Source organism: Coturnix japonica, chromosome 1 (assembly GCF_054131305.1).
Source record: "Coturnix japonica strain WE chromosome 1, WE-NBRP24, whole genome shotgun sequence".
NCBI classification, from domain to species: Eukaryota; Metazoa; Chordata; class Aves; order Galliformes; family Phasianidae; genus Coturnix; species Coturnix japonica.
This window is the reverse complement of record NC_140663.1, coordinates 118,112,430-118,134,880: the sequence shown is the minus strand read 5'-3', so window position 1 is coordinate 118,134,880 and position 22,451 is coordinate 118,112,430. Positions and strand designations below refer to the sequence as shown.

At 41.5% G+C, this 22,451-nt stretch overlaps 1 protein-coding gene across 5 annotated transcripts; it reads left to right on the top strand.

The window, feature by feature from the left end:
* The first annotated feature begins 313 nt into the window (after positions 1–313).
* On the top strand, positions 314–8,625 carry ASMT (acetylserotonin O-methyltransferase). 5 transcript variants are annotated; one of them, XM_085551241.1, is made up of 8 exons: positions 314–2,441; positions 3,714–3,888; positions 5,083–5,212; positions 5,836–5,904; positions 6,471–6,486; positions 6,625–6,765; positions 7,657–7,779; positions 8,024–8,625. In XM_085551241.1, the coding sequence occupies exons 1-8, from the start codon at positions 2,370–2,372 to the stop codon at positions 8,054–8,056; spliced, it is 759 nt and encodes a 252-aa protein (XP_085407367.1). In that variant the 5' UTR covers positions 314–2,369; the 3' UTR covers positions 8,057–8,625. The 5 variants fall into 5 exon arrangements, with proteins under 5 accessions (XP_085407367.1, XP_015704070.2, XP_085407360.1 ...); XM_015848584.3 differs by having other exon boundaries at positions 6,368–6,486; XM_085551234.1 differs by lacking the exon at positions 6,625–6,765 and having other exon boundaries at positions 6,368–6,486.
* The last annotated feature ends 13,826 nt before the right edge of the window (positions 8,626–22,451 follow it).

Genomic DNA, 22,451 nt, shown 5'->3' with positions numbered 1-22,451 from the left:
CTAAAGAAAACAGTATGATGCTGTCCTGGCTTGTTAGCCAAGACAAAAAAAGCACCAGCTATTATCTTAATGAACTTCCAGGCCAACAGACACCTGCTAATAAGCTCAGTACATTCAGAGGCTTAATAATGTTAGTGAGAACAGTTGTTTCCATACTGGTATTACAGAATCATGTTGGTGTGGTAATGTCCCTGAGATCTGTCCTTACTGCTCATAAAGGAAATTGCATGCGTGAAAATGCTGTCAGCTTCATTTCTCAGCAGCAGGCATATTAATTTCACTTGGAATCTGCTTTATTCATTAATATTTAAATGCTATACAAAAATGGTGTTTTGTTTTTGTCCTATTTGTCTGTAGTACAAAGATAAATTTACCATCAGAACAGAAGCCTGGAGATAAAGTATTCACTTTAGCCTGTGTCTGTGATCTAAGCGCTATGACAAAAAACCTTGATGGGGTTTTCAGAGGCAGAAAGCCACTGCAAGTTCATGTTCATGAATGCATTTTTAGCTTAAGAGGAGCTTAGGCTTTAAGCCCCAGTAGCAATTTACTTGGAAACAGCAACACACTGTGTGTGGCTCTACATCAATCTGATGTGAGTTATCCGTAACCTTCCTCCCTTATATCTCGCTGCTGGTAGTAATCCCATTAGATGATTACATCTGGTGTCCTCAACAGATGGATTTAGACAATATACTCCAGGTGGTTTAATCACCTGTGTGGTCGTTTTTATAACCAGAGACTCTTGTAGCTACAACTTTGCCTTAACTGGAGTGGATCTATGCTCCATTACCAGGTTCTATCACTTGTGCACACAAGCACCTTGTTATTTAGTTAAAACTACGGGAATTGAGATGTTTTAAGGCTTTTCCTGTACTTGCAGGCTGTGTTGTCCAGGATGATGTGCTCTATGTGTTTGTACAGAAACTCTAAACTGACCTGTTTCTACCTCTTCTGAGGTAGGATCAAAGGAAAAGCACTAAAAATTTTGTGTTGGGACAGTGGTGTAAGAACACCTTTTTAAAGATTCACTGAGATAAAGTACACAAAGTGTTGAGCTGCATTGTATTGCTCAGGTTTTGCCTGCTAACCTTACTGCTGAAGCATGGAAAAAGCAACAACTAGAAAAGCATTATTTTGTAACACGTTGCCATGGTCATATCACCCAAGTCATGGTCTGATTTAATCTTACTGCCTGAGGGGTCACTAAATGTATAATATAAAAACTGTGATTCTTTCCTTTTTGGAAAGAGCCTGCTTTTACAAAATGCTGAGGGCATGATGACCAACGTTTACACTGGTGTAATGAACAGTGGGGCCAATGATGAAGATGACATCCATTCCATATCTGTCATTTGGAGATCATCTCATTGACACCTGCAAAAGAAAAGAAGGTATAAAGAGTAAGTTTAGTTCCTCGTAGACTTTGCCTGAGTGACAACTGTCAGAACAAATTGGTCACTGTGACAAAGCAGGACAGCAGACAGGCTCTTGTAGCCTCTCCTTGGCCTTGTTGTTTTTGTACCTATGGATAGGGTGTGCCTCATGGCAGTCTGTGGAGCCATGTCCATCACAGCACTTCTCAGGTCCCCTCCTGCCTGCTTTGCAGTAGTTATGCCAGTCTTTAACTCTCATGGCTATGCTTTGATGCCTCAGGCACACTATTCTGATCTGAACAAGTCCCTGTTTCAGTGGGTTCAAGGTAAAGGCTGTGTGTGTGCTCCTAGTTCATTATGTTCAATGGTTGAGTGGAACTGGAGAAATCGGAGATTCTGGGCTTGGCCAGGAGGATGTCCAGACCACTCTGAACTGAATGGATGCTCCTCCACTCACAACTCATGAGAATGTCCCAGTTTCGCTTCTGTCACCAATTTGTCTTCTGCCCTCTGGTCCCATTTCATTGGGCTTCCTGTCTCTCAGCATAAAGACATCAGTGCGATGGGAGAGCTGCTTTTGAAGAAGCCTAGGATAAGACTCAGTTTTGGTGTATGAACTGGTGCATTGTACTCAGTTCAGGTTTTTCATACTTGCTCTGTAGTGAGTTCTTCAGAGCTCGTTTTTCCTCAGACACCTTCAACTTTCAGTTGTTTCTGAAGTACCATCATGTTAATTAACCACTGAGCCAATGGCATTGCTTTAATCTGCACCGCTTCTTAGCCTCGTGCTTGATGATGAAAGACGCAAAGAAATAGTTGAGGCTGCCTAAAAAAGAAACCCTGTTGAAGGTAAATAACTTAGCTTATGTGTTTGTTAACCAAAGTGCTTCTTAGAAGCAATGAGATTAAGTGGATCAGCTGGTATGCTGTGCCTAGTGGAAAGAAGCTTAAATTAAGAGGAGCAGGGAATTTGTGCCTCAGTACTGAAGGAAGATGGACTCCACAGAAGACCCTGACTATCCTCAGATCATCTTTCAATACAGCAATGGATTTTTAGTCTCAAAGGTAAGATCTGTAAATCGATCTTGGTTAGAAATCTTAAAAGCATACTGGAAGAAATATTCAAGTATGGCACCTTAGTTCCTTAATCTAAATCTTCGGAAAGAAAATTGTCTCATAGGGAATTATCCTATCTACTCATCTAGCTGTGAAAGAAATTTGAGAAGATGAAAGCTTGAGAATGTTGGCACCTCGGGTTAGAGTTAATGTTTATTGAGGTCCCTCTGACCTCTGGGGGATTGGATGGGCAGATCTTGTCTCTGCTGGAGGCTTTAAAAGCACAGTGGTTTATAGCTGAGAGCTTGTTGTCTGACTGCCTCAATTGAGCAAAGCTCCTTACATCAGGAGATTTCTTCTCATTTTCTTTTTTGTGTTTGGAGTTTGAGAATCAGAAGACTGCCTTGCATTTCTGCCTTTTCCCTTTTCATACCCAACAAATGGCAAGATATATATATGTAATGGCTATGATATTTTTCTTGTTATGTGTAGTTATGTACGTCTATGTCTGAAGGCTTCTCCCTTCATACTTTCTGTAAAGACAGCACATTTCTGTTTGCCTGAACAAGGCAGCCCTCTCGGCTGAGACAAAACTTCCTTGCCTGGGTAATCTTCTGTAGACATAGACTTCAGTACCTGAAAATGAATCAGTCATGTATGTGGGCATTACTCAAAGAGGGTCCAAACAGTGGGATATCCACCCCTTCCGTATAGCATATGTTAGGTAGTTAGATAATAAGTTGAAAGGGGAGGGGGAAAAGAAATAAGAAAAAAAAAAAAATGACCCCCTCTCCCAAATAAAACTAAACCAACAAAGCATAAAGCCAACAAACTCACAGCCTTACATTTGCTTAAGTTCTCCAAGCAAAACAAACAAACAAAAAAAACAAGTGAGACATGTAAATTTGTTCTGAAACTAAGGTACATTCAGGAATATTCACAACTGAAGAATGGCCCCAAAGCATAAAATTTGTGAGCCTGACAAATTGTTTGGTTTGCCTAGTAAAGGAAAAAAAATGAAAAAGGTTGTGCTATAAAGAATCTATGGCATTGTCAGTGCTTAGAAAATCTTCAGCTGTGCTTGTGTATATGAAAGAATATTTTTTTCAGGTAAAAAAATACGTGTGTATTTTCTCCAACCAAGCAACTTTGGAAAGGCTTGAATCCCGGGGGGTTGGACTCGATGATCTCTAAGGTCCCTTCCAACCCGCACAAAATTATGAAACTATGAAACTATGAAACTTTGGTGTTTTCACCTGATCCCCTGCCTCTCACTTCCAGGTTATGTTCACTGCCTGTGAATTAGGAGTGTTTGATCTTCTGCTGGAGTCAGGACAACCTCTGTCGTTAGATGTCATTGCTGCATGCTTGGGTACGAGCATCATGGGGATGGAAAGACTTCTGGATGCCTGCGTGGGATTGAAGCTTTTGGCAGTAGAGCTGAGACAAGAAGGAGGTAAAGGAGGAAGATGAAGGGGAATCACAGAATGGTTGAGATCAGCAGGGACCTCTGAGTTCAGCTGGCCCAACCCCTCTCCAGCAGGGCCATCCAAAGCAGGATACCCAGAGCAATGTCCAGGCTGCTATTGGAGATCTCCAAGGAGGAGATTTTACAGCCTCTGGGCAGCCTGCGCTTTTTCACTTCACAAAAGTGCTGTCTGGTGTTCATAACTTCTCGTATTATCATCTGTGCCCATTGCCTCTTGTTCTGGCACTGGGCACCACAGAAGAGAGCTGGCTCATCTTCTTTGCACACTTTAAAAGGTAGAAGGAAGAAAATAAAACTCTTAAGAGTTCTCATTGTTTTGAAACTGAGGTCAAGTGTGAGGAAAGGTGACACCTAGTCTTAGGCCGGTTACCATAGCTTAAAGAACAGATCATCTAAAAGAGAAGCAACAAATGTCAGCACAATTGAAGACATAAAGAAAATCCCAGGAGAAAGTTTATGTATTTCTAAAGTTCTTTGTGTAAGAGCCTCAAATACCTTGCACAAGATAACTACTGCTGCAGAGCTTGTCTTCAGAGAAGTCTGATGTGTGGGCATGATTTTAAGCTTTAAAACAAAACGTGAAAGCAACTTAAAAGCACTTTTGTTTTCCTTGGAGTTTTTACCATTGTGTGAAGGAGCTTGTTAGGTGTCTGGTCTGAACTGAGAAATGACATGAATTCTACCTTGCCCTGGAGTCTTTGAGTCCATGTAATCAGGGAAGGCTGTACCCATCAGACAGCTAGCGATGATGAACTTTAAAATGTTTGAGTCCTGTTGTGGCTTGTGTTTTCTTGCCTTTTTCAGGCTTACAGCAGATGCCCCATGAGTTCAGGGAGCTTCTTCTGATAGCAGAAGCATGTAGATAAATGATGCACCTTACAAAATGTTCCTCTTGCTGTTCCTGAGATGTTTGATTCTGAAGGAAACATAAGCAGGTAGTGTTTACCCACACTGAATGGGACAGTGCAGGTTTCACCAGCCCTCACCAACCCCAGAATACTGTACTACAAGTTATCTTTGGAATAACTGAGTATAGAAGCAACACATTTCTCTATTGGGATGTACAGATATGTTCTGATAATGTGTATATATCATGCTGTACAGTGGGCTTGGGCTGATGATATCATACATGTCAGTAAATGCATTTATTTCATTCCTTAGCCTTCTACAGAAACACAGAAATTTCCAATATCTACCTTACGAAGTCAAGTCCCAAATCTCAGTATCATATTATGATGTATTACTCCAATACCGTCTACTTGTGCTGGCACTACCTGGCTGATGCTGTGAGGTGAGGAGGAAGATGCGGGTGTTGCGTGCTGTGTGTTGCAGGCTACTTTGCCACATCTGTGTGTCTTTTCTTAGTGTCCCTGGGAAGGGCACAGAAGATGTTGGATGGTTCTCAGGAAGTAAAAAACAATTAAGATCTACTGCTGTTACTACAGCATGTTTGTCCATTTCTCCTCCTATCTTCTTCCTAGAGTAGGTCTAGAAAGGACCTCTGTGTGTTTAGGTATTTGGGAAAACACTTGTTCATTGCAGTTGCTTTTATTTTTGGAGACATCAAAATAAATGATGAGTAGCAATGACTAAGGATGCTTCTATTGCAAAGGCATAATAGAGTAGCTCAATACAGGGCATGGAGTCTGCAATAAATGAATAAACTGTCTGTGCGTGAAGGTGGTGATTGGTGATCATCTCACCAGTTTTGCACCTCTGCCTCAGATGTAGCTGCATGAAGAACAAGACATTCTTGTTGAAATATTTCACCATCTCTTGGGAGTGCCAGGCAGGGATGTCATTACATCCATGACACAGAGACATATAGTCTGTCTATTAACCTCAGGTCCTGTGTGTGTTTGGAGTAAAGAAGGAATCCATGCTAATATGCTTATTATTCGGTTGCTATTTTAGAGAAGGAAGAAATCAATATGAAAGAGCTTTTGGCATTTCATCTAAAGACCTCTTTGGAGCCATGTACAGGTACTAGTATATTAATAGAAAGATATTTCTTGTGGTAGGCAAAATTTAATTATGACCAAGTTTTAATATTGTGATTTGAGAATTCCATTTATTAGAAGCATCGTGCAGAATTTTCTCAGCAATATCCATTACTGGAACAGTTGGATATTTTGAATAGGAATGTATAATTTACTACTGTGAAAAGCCAATCTCAGGTCTCCTTGAAGTCCAAGAAGTGGCAGTAATACATTCATTGACATTGCTAGATTTAATTCCCTTTTCAAGTGCAACAATGCACAGCTGTTCCTTTCTGCTGCAAAAAGTCTCAAGCTAGGTTTATGTGCAAAGGGAAGATATTGGTTGCAAATAAAATATCAGTGCTTAAGCTAAATTTCTTATTAAGAATTCTATGATAAGAGTCACTAAGAATACTGTGAGTTACATTTCTGAGTTACATTCCTATATTCTGTGTCTCTGTTACTAGATCAGAAGAAGAAATGCTGAAGTTCTTGGCTGGCCAGAACTCAATCTGGAGCATATGTGGCAGAGATGTACTTACTGCATTTGACCTTTCCCCTTTCACACAGATTTGTGACCTGGGAGGTGAGCATCAGTAGAACTTCTTCAAAAAGCCATCGGGTGCCATAGAGATGGATGCACCACTGCTGACATTGCTTTACAGTAGGTGTGCAGAACAAGGTGGTTTTGTTTCAGCACTGATCTACTCTTTACCCCACAAAGGTGGTGGAGGAGCTTTGGCCCAAGAATGTGTTTTCTTGTATCCAAATTGCACAGTCACAATTTATGACCTGCCCAAAGTGGTACAAGTGGCCAAAGAGCGATTGGTTCCTCCGGAGGAGCAACGGATTGCCTTCCATGAAGGTAGGTGCAGACACCTCCATGGGCAGGTGCTGGCAGTGGTGGTGCGATGTGGGCCTGCGGGGTTGTAATGGGCAGGGGTTGCCTGTGGCTGGTTGCTCACCAGGGAGGTTAGTGGCCAAAAGTGCCCTTGTACAGCATTGCCTTGAATTAGTCACTTATCCAGACAACGTGAAAGTACTGACAGCCAAAGTTGGTGGGCAGAGCAGTTTAAATATCTTTGAGCACTCCCAAAAGCAAATCTGTGTATTGTCACAGCTTTTTAAAACTACCATGATGTGTTATAAGCTTACCAACAATTCCTTGTCTCCTGTGCAGGCCTCCTGGCAGATGCATGGAACACCAGACCTGCTCTGAGCAAAAGGGTTTTTCCCTCTCTGGTTGTGATTGCTTGACTTCTGTCATATTTCAGGCTTTGAATGCAGATGAGCTAACCCACGTTCCTCTTACCCAGTCCTCAGATTGCCTTTGGACCATCTGTGATGAAAATCTGTTTAGGGACATCTTGTATTTAATATTGTCAGAAATCTTTATTGGAAGGACTTAGTATTGCTTGAAGTTCTGAGAAAGGAAAGAAGCTTTTGAGGAAGGGAAGCAGTATGTTAAAGTGAAGATGAAGAAACAGAGGAAAGGCTATGTGTATAGTGATGTGAAGAACTGGGAGTGCTGATGAGAAAGTAAAACATGAAGAGAAAAATACTGTATAAAGTGCAGTATAGCAGATGCTGAATAAAAGGCATGACCATGTAACTACTGGGTTAGTCTGTCGAGGTCTGATGTGGGTCATGGACCTGGCAAGCCCAGAGTCCTTAGATCAGAAGAGAATAAAAGATACTTGCTTCACCTCCTCTTTGTTTCAGCAGTTCTGTGTATAACATATATTTTGCTTTACAGGAGATTTTTTTAAAGATTCTATCCCCGAAGCTGACCTCTACATTTTATCAAAGATACTGCATGACTGGGATGATGAGAAATGCAGGCAGCTGCTGCCAGAAGTCTATAAGGCCTGCAGACCTGGTAGGTGTGAGCTTTGGGGAAAAGAAAGGGAGACTCCCACCCATTAGTTATGTGGATCACACAGCTTCAGCACCAGTGGCATGCTCCAATGCCTCTGCTCCTTTCTTGTCCTCTGTGGTGGTGAAATAGGACTTAGCTGAGAGGCTGTTGCTTCTGGAAGGAACAGGATAGGATCTGATCTAACAACTCAGCTGAAAAGTATCCCATTTTCTCAGGGTTTTCATAACACTATTTGTTCAACCAGGTGGTGGAGTGCTGCTGGTTGAATCGCTCCTGAATGACGACAGAAGTGGACCCATGGAAACCCAGCTGTATTCACTGAACATGTTGGTGCAGACAGAAGGAAAGGAGCGAACAGCGGCTGAGTACAGTGAGCTCCTTGGGGCAGCTGGCTTCAGGGAGGTTCAAGTCAGGAGAACCGGAAAGCTCTATGATGCCGTTCTGGGGAGGAAATGATAGTGTCTTCTTTATTCTGTATTACTAAGTACACATGGGGAAACGTGATATTCTTTTCCTAGAGGGCCATTATATGTTTAGCTTTTGTTGAAGGCAGTCAACTTTTCTGTTAGCTGATATGTTGTCAGGAAAATCATTAATAATACACTTTTGCTTGTGAATTCAGCAACCTGACTAGGGTTTGCCTTTGGATCTGAATAGCAGAGGGAGAAATCGATACCCATTCCACAATAAATTACCCATGAAAGAAATGTGCGGTGTTGCTGCTAACCACTTTACATATATTTCTTCTTTTTATTTTTATCTCAAGTTTAACAGAGTACCTGACAAAAGCAAAGCTGAATTTTCATTTGTGGATTCCTGAAAAATAAAACTGACCACTGTACTGAACTCTGTTATATGCCTTTTTTTTTATTCCTTGGAACCAAGATAGTATAGGACAACTATATTGTCTTCTTGTGGTTTATCTTGTCTGAGTTTCAAGAAAAAAATCTTTGTGAGCTTTGGTGATTTTTAGCATGTAAAATGATTTTTTTATTTATTAAATTTCCTCTAGATTTGTGTTGAAATTGAGAGAGAGAGAGCTCTGTAGTCTATCTTGATGATTATCTGAAACCTGGTGATGTTCTTTAATGAAGGAGTGGTGAGGTGCTGAAGCAGGTTGCCCATAGAGGCTGTGTTTGCTCTGATTCTGGAGGTATTCAAGGCTAGGCCAGATGCTCCTCCATTTCTGTGATCATTTATTTATTTATTTATTTATTTATCTATCTCCTGTACAATAACAACATCATCAGATTCCCTGAATGTTATTGCCATTATTTTTAGCATCTTGCCCATTTCTTTCAGCATGGTTTTCAACAGTCCATTGTACTGTTCAATTTTGTGAGAAGCCATGGGCAATCTGATCCAGTACTTGACATAGCAGCTGGCAGCTCTGCCTGTGGCAGGGGGGGCGGGGTGGGTAAAAGAGCTTTATGATCCTTGAGTTCCCTTCCAATCCAAGCCATTCTATGGCATCTGGGAGGGAGAATGGTGCAGGCTTAGTGTTTAGCTGCACACTTACTAAGTCTTAAAGAATTAGCAGGAGACGTTCAGTAAAATCACTTGGTCAAGAACTATCTGCAATAATCTACCCAGTTTTTGGAAGCGGAAATACAGATTACTGGAGTGAGAATTGTTTTGAAAAGGCGGGTCATTCTGCTGATGCAGAGTAATTGTTTGTTGCATATTAAGCTGGAAACTGAGACATTCTTCTTAGTAAACCTCTACAGGGCCCTCACTCTCCCTTGGCTTTAGGTAGAGAATGGAGAGGTTTCCCTCAGTGGAGAAAAGCTGGCCTGGTATGTACAAAATCAAATCACAAGGTTGTACAGGGGTCCTTCTCATTCTTAGGGAAACAAAACAAATGCAACAGGGCACGGTTCATGAATCCTTGTGTAAGAAATGTATTGTCCAGGTAGGATCTTGCCCTGTAGATACCCACAGGTTCCTGGAGGAGGTGGAACGAGAGGCTGTGGAGAGTTCCCTCACAAGATGCGTTCCCCACCTGTGAGTTCTGCAGCACGCGAAGGTGACTTTGCCAGGAGCTGCTGCCCGTGAGTAATTTGTTCTGAGCGCTCACTGGCTAGACAGAGTGAGGTGCTGTGTCCTGCAGCAAGCAGCCACACACGAAGTAATGAAACAAGGCTGACTGAGCAGCCAGAGGGAGGTGTGGGGCTGACTCAGGTCTGTGCTGATATCCCCATCCCCACCTTAAAACAGTTCAGAGAGATGCTTTTTGCCTATTGGACTGCTATGGTAAGGGGAGTTGCACGCTACAAAGTAGGCTGAAGGATATGGTGGTATGGGTGAATTAATTACCTTTGTAAGTGAATGAATTAAAGGGTTAAGAATGAACCATCTACAGTTTTTAGCAAAGAGAAGTTAATGTACTCTTGAATGAGGAGCACAGCAAAAATGACCAATGATGTACACCGGGGAGACAGAAAATCCTGCGTATACTTTCTTAGTTATGTTTTTTTCCCTAATAAAGTTGCTTGTGTGCATGCTCCCTGTTTCTCATGTGGCCTTGCTGTTACCAGCATCAGTAGATAGGCCAGTCATAGTTGGTGCGCTGCTGCTTGTAAAGTGGTGCATCTTACAACTCTGATGAGTCAGAATTCCTCACTGCTGATGTCAATGGTAATTCTGCCTTTTACCTGGGGGGGGGGGGGGGGGGAAGAAGCAAGGGCAGGCTTTTTCAATTTCTCAAAACAAATTCTGTAGACAGAGTACTTCTGTAATGAGTTTATTCATGACAAATTCTACACATCAGGAACTTATTTTTTAGAAGCTTGGAGGCAACATGAATAGGCAAGATGCACTCCTGATTCTAAAGTGCTTTTTAGCTCTACCAAAGTTCAAATATGCTTGGTCTTTACAGAACAGGGTTGACCTATTGTTACTTTGAATGCATGTGAGAATGAGTACTGATAATGACAGTAGTAGTGTCCTGAAGTTATTAAGTGAAAATCTATATTCATCTTTAGAGATGTGGAGCTTTAAAACTACAAAGTAATGTAATTATGGACTTTTCCTTTGTGCTATTTCTACTCAGTTTTGATTTTCCTACTCCTTTTCTGTCCCCTGCCCTTTCCACTATGATTTGTTCAACTTCCTCTTCCATCTGAGTCTCTCTTCTCTTTTGTGTGCTTTTGTCCTTTATTCATCCTTTACTCTTCCCTTTCAGAATCAAGGACAGAGAGTTACCTTATTCATACTGTACAAGTCAGTGAAGAGAAGGCCCAGTTTAAGACCTGCCTTGATCAAACAGAGCTATACATGGTCTCATCAGACCCTCTTCCCTTCCTTTGATTTTTTTTTCTCATTTTACTAAATGACAGACTGTGTGAAGACAATCTTCTTTCCACATAAGGAGCACACTCTCAGAAGGATCAAGCTGCTTCCTTTGCTCATGAGGAGGTTGCTTTGTGAAGAACAGCCGCTCTTGGCAGGGCTCCTGCTCACCTTGCTGGCAAATACCAAAGAGAATGTGTCTTTGCAGGGATTTTTCTGTATAGAAACTACTTTTCTGTACGCAGGCAAATGAAAACACCATTCTCTATGGTTTCTGTGCTCCCATGGGCATTTATAGCAGCACCTTGTCATATTCGGGTCTTGCAACTTTTTTTTGCTTGTTGTTGGATATTGTAATGTTGACAAAGACCATATAGGAACAAAGTGATAAGGTGGAGTTTTCCAAGCAACTGCCTTTTCTTCTTTAGTTGATGGATACATAACGCAAACAGTTTCTGAAGTCAGGGCTCTCTCATAGTGCTACATCAGGAGATTTTCTGTTTGATATGGATGGCTCTTGTCAACAGGGTTCTTTCCTCCTCTCATGGGTTTCATGTAGGCTGAGATGAATTTTCTAGCTCCCAGTATGACTTAGGAGTAAAGAATGAAACCTGGCCAAAACTGGGGTGAATCAGCAAGAACAGAACAAGGAGGGTCTTGAATGCATCGGGAAAGAAATGCAGTTCCCAGGCTGAGATGGCTGTGGCCAATAGGGCTGGGTGAGTGCTCCTGCCCCATGGCCACCACTCTGTTTGGTGGGACAGAAATGTCCCACAGGGCCTCCCCCTCCTGAGCAGGGCTTCTCTTTTTGGTCAGTGTTTAGAAATGAGATGACAGTGAAAGGATAATCATAAAATATGATCAAAATTAAGAGGATGCGTGTAGCAGTGCTAAATGTAACATTTGGCTGCCCATTGGTGTTAAATTACTGCACTCCTGTTAACTTTGCAAAGTTCTGCTTCCGATCTACACTGCTTGGTATCAGCATATTTTGAGAAACTGCAGTGTGAAAAGAGCTGGATAGATGTCTCTTGTTGACTATTATCCCACACCTAAGTTCTGTATCACAACAAAGATCCTGAAAGCATTGAGTGGATTGAAGACAGACACTTCTGGTTTGTGAAGGATTTGCTGGTAGCCAGGGGTCTTTGAGAAGCATGTCTGCATCTGTCCGCCAGGTGTCCTGTGCCATTCATGCTGCTAGAAGCATGTGCGTGTTATTCTCTACAGACAATGTATGTTTATGCGCTCTTAACAATCTCAACCTTAAAGAACACCTTATTGTAAATCATCTATGCTTGGAACAATCTCTCAGTGATGATCAGTGATGTGGTAAAAGCTTCCGTGCAGCAATATGAAACGGTACAGTTTTTAGGAGAGCGCTGAGGTGAATTATTGCTATGTGTTAAAGGCCTTATCCTCATGAATAGTATACAGAAGGGAAGATGCTGACTGGAATGTTATCTCTTTCATGTCATGTGCTGATATGCAGACTTTATTATTTCCAAGAAAGAGAGACTGATCCATTAAATATGAAATATCCTCTGCGATAACCTGTAAATGGGAAGATCATGTGCCATACCTTAACAGCACTGCAGCCAAGAAAACCATACCATTTGTTCTCTAGTGGCTGCTTTAAAATAACAATTGATAAAATAATGCTCTTGAGAAGGCAGGAAATACCATCTGGTGAAAACAGCTGGTTCCCCAGCTATGGGAGTATATAATAAACAAAACATTGTGTAAGCCAGTTTGTTAGAGAAGTTCATTTGTTAGTAGAGAGCAAACTGATTAGTTTTAAAAATGGGTGATCACAGTGTTTCTGTTGTAGAAAAAAATCTGCAGCTACTCGTGTCTCTGGAGACCAACTCTGATGCAAAAGTTACATTTATTGTGGAAAAATGAATGTATGAAGTGTAACATATCTCGCGATTTAATGATATGGTCACACTGAAGTGAAAACCACGCAGAGATTTGGTGTTCTGCACATCTCTGTGCTGTGTTCCCCTCCTGTAACCTGGCATTTGGAAAGCTGTAGCCTCCATTTGTCCTGACTGCAGGCTTGGCAGCCCTGGGGATACAGCATGGGGGATAAGGGAAGAACAACCTGAAAATCCAGGACATTTTCAGATCAAGTAACTCCTCCATAAATTTTAAGCTTACCCATGAATCTGAATTCATGCCAAATTCAGGTAACTTAGAAAGCCTCTTTTATTCCAGATAGCAATACTAAGCCCTCAGACATGAGGTGTGTGGATGTCTTCCATCTGGTGGAAAACAGGGACTTTGAGAGAAGTTTTAGTGATCTCTTTTCCTGTAGAACTGTCCTTAGAATAGGTCTGAAGAAACAAAATACTTGCAGAGGGTTTAGTGCGAATGGGCCTAGATCTAGGTGAATGAATGAGCTTTGCAGGATTGTGTTTAGTGTCTATGTAGACTGAAGATCCTAAATAGAAACTATCATCGTGCATTATACTCGCAACGGGGATGGTATGAGGAGATTTCTGTTGTTAGTGTAGACATGTTCTTGGGATCCCATTGCTCAGGATTTTCCTTTAAAGAAGATACATCCTGTCAAATACTAGCTGCACAGATGCCGAGATATGTTGTTGAAGATAAGGAGCTCAAAGCATTTCTATACTCCGGGATTTGCTGTAGTTTCCTTATGTTCAGATCTAGTTTTCTGGTAATGCAGGAGAACTCTTGATGTTATGACAGGGAGTGTATGCTGTTTCTGAAGTGTATATATTAGGATATTTTGAGTGTTAAGTATACATATGTACCTGGAGCATAAGAATACTTGGGTTTTAGACAGCTGGTTAAGGACTGTTCAGCCTGAAAGATGAAGGCAAGAAACAAAAATATAAGAAATCACACTGAGGCCCACAAATGCCAGCAAACAGGCTTGAGTAGGATAATGCCAAGTAATAGTACACCTTGAACACTCTTTGGGTCCACTGGAGGATGTCCTGAAGAGGTTCATCCAGATCTTTGTATCTGAGAAACAAAGTAAACAGGGGTTTGATGAGAGAGAGCAAACACCATGGGATTGTTTGGTATTCTGCATATCCAGCCTATATATTTTGTTCCCTGAAGGAAATATGGTGTTTGAAAATAACACAGCATTCTTTAGTTGACTTGGGGGAATTAAAGTGGAAATTTTCATGTGAGGCTCATGGGTAACTCTGTATTTAGGGAAAGATCCAAAGGCGTGAAAGTGAATGAATCAAGAAGACAGTAAAAGAACAAGCCTAGGAACATGAAGATGATGGGGAATTAAATTGTATGGCTTTGTATTGGTGCAGACAGAAGGAAAGGAGTGAACAGCAGCAGAGAGCTCCTTGGGACAGATGGAGGCTCAGGGAGGTTTGAGCTGGGAGAACTGGAAAACTCTATGATTCTGTTCTGGGGAGGAAAAGGTAAAGCTGCCAACTTAGCATTTACTTAATGCAGTGAACATTTCTGCAGACTGGTACATTGTTAAGAAAATCACTGATATCTGAGCATGTTTGGATTGTACATCCAAGTATGGGGAAAATAAATTAATACCTGTTCCAGAAGGAATTACCTAGAAAAAGAAATGTAGCATGGAGAGCTTATTCTTACTGCTCTGTACACTGGTTTTGCTTCAGGTCTTTGTTCAGTTCTCTCCAATTTTAACACAGTACCTGACAAAGACAAATCCTAATTTCCACTGTTTCCTTTCCTGTGGTATAAAACTGATAACTGTACTGAGCTTTGTTGTACTCACATTCCCTGGGGACTGATGTAGTGAATTCTAACTCCTTGTTATTGGTCACTTTTGAACTGTAATTCTATCCTAAGGGGAACAGGCAATGGCACCTGAATTGCGAAGTAAAAGAAGTCCTAGCAAATGAAATATTTCTTCTTCACCACTGTACTTTGTAAGGCACATTGGAGCAGCAATCCCAAAGACCTGGACACTTGCAGGACCAACAATGCAGTTTGGTATTAGAGGCAAAAATACACTCTTTTCAAATCCTCCTAAGGAGTTAAGCACTGAATTTTTGGATGTGAATATCCCACAGGTGCCAGAATTCAGAAGGAAACGTTTACAAAGGCAGTTTCTCTCTATCCAGGAGCTGCACAGAAGCATATATTGGCTTTGGGTTACGTGCCATCTCAACTGTAGCAAATGTGCCTCATGCAAAAAGAGAGTCTATTGGATGAGGACTGGAGACTTGGAGAAACACATCTGGCTTTTGTTGTGGTAGGAGCAGTGGTTTTGGTATTAAGTGATCAATTCAAAGTAAGGCAGTATTCCAGGAGCCAGGTCCATGGAGAAGCCAAGATACAAGGAAGGTCTGGGGGAAGATGTTAAGAAAAACAGAATCGTATTCCCCTTAGAAGGCAGATTAACTTGGGAAAAAGAGAACTTCACAGTTTAGCCTAATGACTGTCAGGACTACAGCGAAGCTTCTAAATGAGTGACAGTTCTGAGACCCCAGGGAATAGCAGCTGTGAGGCGGCGTGAAGTTGTGGAGCATCTAATTAAACATCAGGGATCAGCCTGCTACTTGCTGGCCATTATTTGTTTAAACCAATTGATGTTAAGTCAGCCCTGGTGTGGGTGCAGCTCTCTCCATTTTCCGCTAGATGTTGCTGTTACTGTGTCCATCTGCTACAGTAGCATCAGCCATTGTCAAGCGGAAACAAACACAAACCAAAACAAAAGACTGGAAAATTTTATACGCTCATTTGTGGTGACAGCTAAGGTAAATAACGAAGTTTACATATAGAGGGGTCAAGATGAAAATGAATAAGACATCTCTGTTCAGCTCTCAGTAAATGCAAACCTGTCTTTATCATGCAGTGCTCAGACTGGAAGCAGAGGTGGAAGAAGCAAATCCCTGACCTTAATGCCTTAATGTTACATGAGTTTTATACCTTGAACACAACATTCCTTTTATAGCCCATACAGGACAGTCTCTGCTTCCCCCCGATGACCTTCAATGCAGTTCCCAAGTTCCCCAAACTGACTGACACACTGTTTTCTCTATGGGGCCTGGTTGCTGGCTTGCTGTCTCACGCCTGCACCCACACCTTGGCCAGTACCACCCCTAGCCAGTGCCCCATTATCTGCCATAAATGCCTGGCAGTCATTCCTAGGTGATGCATTTCTGGATCCTGTGTTTCAGCAAAGGCATCAAAGCAGTGTGCTTGCACTACTGAGCAGTTCGTGTCTGTAAACAGGGAAGACAGGCAAAGATGTTTGCTTGGTTTCACCATGAAGTCTATGATGAAGCCAAGAATACACTGTCAACGAGCCTATGCCGACACTTAACCACTAGAGGGACTCAAAGCACAGAGTAATGAGGGCTAGGAGCCAGCCAGGGCTGCATACTTCACATCTTTATATAACTTGGGATACCCCGTGCCAGAACTGTGTGGCCTTCCTCATTTTACTTTATATGGAGGATGGACTTTGGAGTGCCTACAAATTGGTCTCAAAATGGCACAGGAAAGGAATGGTGCTCTGATTACCTTTCTTTTCTCCAAGTTTCTCATTGCTGAGTAGGGCCAGCCATTCCAGTCATAGAATCATGGAATCCTTAGATTTGGAAGAGACCCTTAAAGGCCAACCAGTCCAACTCACCTGCATCATCAAGGACATCCAAAGCTAGATCAGGTTGCACAGAGCCTGGTCCAGCCTGGCCTTGAAAGTCTCCAGGGGTGGGGTATCAACCACCACTCTGGGCAGTCCTCCCATCTCAGAGAGCAGTATTTTCTGTGGATTTGTGGCATACCTGTTAGACATTTCTATTCTGCACCCTGCCTAATGGCATTCTTTTTATTCTTCTATCCATTTATCCATCCACCTATCTATTACTGACATTTTCTTCACTGGCAGCCTCCACTGGCTGTCATTGTGGGAACCATGCATCAACTGTGTTTTTACCTGCCTCATAGGGATGCCAGTTAGTGTTGGTTTAACCCCATTAGGCACCCAAGCAATGCACAGCTGCTTATTCACTTGTCCCCACAATTGAATGGGTGATTGAATCTGAGGAGCAAAAATCAGAAAATTCATAGGTTGAGATAAAGGCAGCTTATTAGGTGGAAAGGAAAGGAAAAGGAAAGGAAAAGGAAAAGGAAAAGGAAAAGGAAAAGGAAAAGGAAAAGGAAAAGGAAGAGAAAACAAATAATTGATGCAAATGCAGTCACTTACTGTCTCCCAGAAGCAAATTAATTCCTGGCCAATCTCCAAGCAATGGCTGCTTTCTACAAACTACCCACCCATCTGTTTTATAGTTGAATATGACATTGCATGCTGTGGAATATCCTCCTACCCAATTTGGGTCAGCTGTTCAGCCTAGTTGCTTGGTGAGAGGCACTCTAATTTTCTGAGCATCTGCTGTAGAGATCTTCTGGTATTGGCCCTCCTTATCTGGAGCTTAAACCTTGGAGGCTGAACTTGCACAAGAAACCATGAAGGAGACACACAAGGAGATCTACTGAAGCTGGGTGTTTCCTTTGGGGTCAGTGTACCAGGAGGAGGACAAATAACAGATAGAAGACAATTGACTGTCATGAAGGGAATGAAATATGAAGTTGAGCCTGGACATAATTCAGTTTGCTTTCTCAGCTTCTTTGTGGAAGTTATACAACCTTTCTGCATGGAAATGGTTGAGTGAAAATGAGATAGGGATACTAAGTATAGGTTTGAAAGAGGTCAGTCTACCTGATTGTTTCAGGATTTGGATTAGGGTTAGTGTTTAGGTTAAGAGAAAGCCTAAAGCTCCAGGGAGAGTGGACTGGAATGAGTTTATCAGTAGGAATGGTTGGCTACAAGAGAATTTGCCTATGAGAGGTTTTTTTGGATCTGGGTTACAACTCTGTGACACAGACTAAGCCTTCAGGAAGGGCTCATAGATTTAAGATTCAGAAAAAGAGAAAGTCTAGAGCTCCAGCCTAGAGGGAAGCTAGAGTGCGACTGCAGCAGGAAAAAATAGTCTGGGAATAAAAAAACAAACACTTGTCTGGAAGACCTTTTTGGTCTAGAGATTGGATTTGTGACTTCACTTAATGTTCAGCCTCCAGTTGGGCCTATTTTAGTGTTAGGGTAAGGATTAGTGTTTAGAGAAAGAGAAAATTGAGAGCTCTAGATAGTGTGGGGCTAGAAACAGGATGCCAGATGAAAGAGCAGTCTAGACATTGGCTTCTCTAAGGCTCAGCCCAAACTTGATTTTTTCCAGTTGACGTTAAGGCATCAAAGTTGGAGTTACTCCTAGAAACATTAACAAAGCCTTTTATTTCTCATTTCTCTCCATCAGGGTCGATGATGGAAATGTCTTGCTACTCTCTTATCAGCCTTGAGGTCTTGATCTGAAGTCAGTGCAATGTTGCAAACAGATATTTTAAATGTGACGTATTTCTCCTGAGTGGTTCATCTTGCTTATGAAATTTTGACAAATGTTTCAGATATATATGTATATATATATTTATAGATATAATTCCTCATTAAAATGATAAAAAATGTCTTCCATTTTGCGCCAGAACCTATTCTTTACAGCATCATCAACCTTAAGATCTGAAAGATTAGGGATGTCTGCAAATCATGAAACTTACCTTTTAAAAATAAATCAGACATTTTTAACTTGCTTACAAGGAGAGAGAGAGAGAAAAAAAAAAGAATAAATATCAAAATGATAATGAAAAGATGAAGCAATGGTAGACTCATCCTTGTACTCATCTCACCTGAACCCCTAAGTTCCTTTTGGTGCAAGGGAAGAAATATAGACACTTCAGTGTACCATTTTTCCAGAATATTTTGCATATCCTATTAACCTACAGAGACTAGAAAGGGAAGTGAGGACAACTGGATGAGACAGAGACATCAGATGATCCTATCTGTAGTGCTTTTAATCCAGGAACAGATGCCTCTCTGAAATGAATGTTCAGTTCAGTGAGTTCCTGAGCTCAGTAACTGGCATCAAAGGTTGCTTAATAAATCTTTGCAAAGGCTATTATCTTTGTGGGGCTAATCTCACAGGGTTCTCATTATGATCAGAGAAGACTGAATGAATCAGGTACAGAAAGAGTCTGTCTACAGTCATCTACAGGAGCCTCTTTCTTTACTGTAGGAAGAGCTTAGAGAAAAGTTACTTATTTGTCCTCTCTGCGATACGTGCAAAATCAAACCATAAGGCCATAATGGTCTTTCAGGGCATAGCTCATGAGCCATTGTGCAGTTTATGTCTGAGTAGGATCTTCCCCTGTAGACACCCACAGGTTCCTGGAGGAGGTGGAATGTGAGGCTGTGGAGAGTCCCCTCACAAGCTGCAGCTGCTGTGCAGTGCTCCCCACCTGAAATATCTGCAGCACGAAGGTGACTTTGCCAGGAGCTGCCACCCGTGAGTAATTTGTTCTGAGCGCTCGCTGGCTAGACAGAGCGAGGTGCTGTGTCCTGCAGCAAGCAGCCACACACCGAACAACAAAATGAGGCTGACCGAGCAGCCGGAGGGGGGTATGGGACTGACTCAGGTCTGTGCTGATATCCCCATCCCCACCTTAAAACAGTTCAGAGAGATGTTTTTTGCCTATTGGACTGCTATGGTAAGGGGAGTTGCACGCTACAAAGTAAGCTGAAGAATATGGTGGTATGGGTGAATTAATTACCTTTGTAAGTGAATGAATTAAGGGGCTAAGAATGAACCATCTACAGTTTTTAGCAAGGATAAGTTAATGTACTCTTGAATGAGGAGCACAGCAAAAATCAGCCTCTCTGTTGAAAAAAAACAAACAACACAACTCTCATAGAGGTTTGCCTGCAAGCCCTTCCAATCGTAACTATGGACACTGCTCTGTCCCCTTAGTCAGCAGATAGGCTAGACATGGTCAATATTCTACAGCTGCATGTGTACTCTGAGGTTTAAGCTTGATAAGTCAGAGAACTCCTGTCTCAGTTGGAGTCAGTGATAATCCTGCCCTTAACTTCAGCAAGTGCAAGAATGGGCCATTTTTGTTAATCAGAACTAATTTGCTGAACTCAGTACTTGTGTGAGTACTGTAGTACTGAAAGACCAATGACAGGGAATGAGAATTACCATACCTTTGCTGAAAAACCTTTGTTTTTCAAGCTCAGAGTCTCTTCTGTTCCTCTGAAGTCTGTAGCCATTTTGCTGTCTAGGCACTGCCATTTTTACTGGGAAGTTATCAGCCTATATATACCTCTGAACTGAAGACTTTGTCAGTCTCAGCAGAGGTTCTTACCATCTTTCTTGTTAAATGGTGAACACTGCCAAAAACCTCCTGTCCACATGAAGAGTGCACTTGTACTCAACAAAATCAATTTGCTTCTTTTACTCATGAGGACACTGAGAAGCAGAAACCCTTGGCAAGGTTTCTGATAGCACTGGTGATGATTCTCAGTGAGAAGCCCGCCTTTACAGGGATGATTCTGTGCAACAGTGCCTTGCAGTGCATGGGCAAATTGAAACACTATTATCTCTAAGATTCCAAACAGGAATTGATGGTAAAGACTTGTCATGTTTGGTGTCTTTCAGCTATGATTTTGCTTGACACTGGATGTGTGTTTTAAAGTGTGCATTTCAGAAATAGCTCCGTTGACACCTCTCAGTGACCTTTAAAAGTCCTTTAAGCAAGCTGCAATCAGCAAATCGAGTTTTAGCATAACTTCAATTGAGAAATTTGATCTGAGAGGCTCTTACACATGGTTGGATAATGCAATCTTCAGAGTTTTTGCTAAAAACATCTTTGCTAAGAAGCAATTAACTCTGGTCTTCCCATTTCCACCCAGTCATTTTTTAGCTGTGCTTCTCCTTTAGCTGTTACACTGAAGAGCAGTGGCAGCTCTTGAACAAAAATAGTAGGATGGGTGTGGAGATCTGCTGTGAGATCGACAGATATGAGTGAAATATCCATGAGGGTGTCCTGTTTCCAAAAGCAGTGATGGAGATCTGGCACAAATTGGAAAAGAAAGCAGGTGATTTTAGCAGCAGCACTGTTACCCCTCTCAGTCTGTCCAGGTGAAGAGAGAGAAGTGTGTTGACTGGATTTGTGTTCATTCATTCTTTGTCATTTGGTTTTCATGGCGGCCTGGGTGGGTTCCTTCTAAAACAGGGAAATGGGAAAAGCAAATTGTGACTTTTTTAGGGTTTCTTTTCCCTCTATTGATGTAGAAAAGTGATATGATGATAGAGACCTGTGTGTTACAGGTCAAAACAGTTCCCAAATTTCACACCTGTGCTGGGGACAGAAGTTTGCCCTCATGGATACAGACGGCTTTTGTAGACAGAGCAGTTCTTCCCTGCTCTTCATCACTGATCCCCTCATACTTCTCTGTATTTTTAAATCCTTGAAATCTTTGCTCCTCCAGAGAAAGATCAGCTCCTCTAATGTGTATGGAAGGGACATCACACTCATTTTGAGTGAATGAATAAACAGAAAAACATGAAACTATTCAGGGAAGCAAGCAACTGGAAGCAGTTACCTACTGAGTTTTGTGATGTGTTGCTCTATCTACTCTGCAAGTCTATAAGCATGCTACACACCACTGATCAATTTTCCTCTATGTCAGTGGGGAACGCTACTAGAAAACACAGCTATACACTGTACAAAGCCAAGTTCAGGTATCGTAAAGAAAAATTGTGTGAATTCTTTCACTTCATTTATCAATTTTGTACAATTTTCTCCCAAATTCCCAGTAAGTGTCTAAATGTAAATTGAGACTTTGCTACTTTTTCTGAGGTTGTGATCTCAGAATGCTAAGCATTCATTTAATTTTGTAACTACCCAATGAAATAAATCCACATCCTACTAAATTTCTGAAATCAAATAGTGGGTAAAAACATTTTTAAACTCTTCTTTGTTTGTCTGCATAGAAGCAAATGTTATATTCTACAGACATGAAGGCAGCTCGTATTCAGCATCAGTCTGTTTTTTGGTGCAAATGCAGATTGTGATACAGCAGTACCTCCCAGGACTCATAGCCTGAAAGCTTCTTTTGTGACCACAATGAAGTAGAAATATGAAGCATAAGAAATCATAAAGAAAAAGAATAGCTGCCTTGCCAAGATTTTTTACACTGGTCAAGTACAGTATTGGAGAAGACAAAACACCAACTGAGACAATAACATTGATGTGCATTTAAAGATAAATTGCAAGGAAATTTTGAATTGTAAAAGGAAAAGGCTGCTTACTTTGAAACCAGTTAAGAAATGAATTTATCTTCATGAAAAAGTAACTGTTAAACCTGGATAAAGTGTTGAAGCTTGTTGACTGATTGCTCAGCTCCTCGTAAGGTAAGGGCAGTTTTCTTTATAGAAACAGCAGTTAATGTAGTTGCCACTGGGGGTAGCTATTGTGTTTCTTTTTCCCTTGATGATCCCATAATAAAC

What these genes read in the sequence shown, in the direction of transcription:
- ASMT (XM_015848584.3), top strand. Translation starts at nt 2,370, where the DNA reads ATGGACTCCACAGAAGACCCTGACTATCCTCAGATCATCTTTCAATAC. An exon ending in ATGGATTTTTAGTCTCAAAG is followed by an intron (nt 2,442 to 3,713) that starts GTAAGATCTGTA and finishes TCTCACTTCCAG; the next exon opens with GTTATGTTCACTGCCTGTGA. An exon ending in CTATAAGGCCTGCAGACCTG is followed by an intron (nt 7,780 to 8,023) that starts GTAGGTGTGAGC and finishes TTGTTCAACCAG; the next exon opens with GTGGTGGAGTGCTGCTGGTT.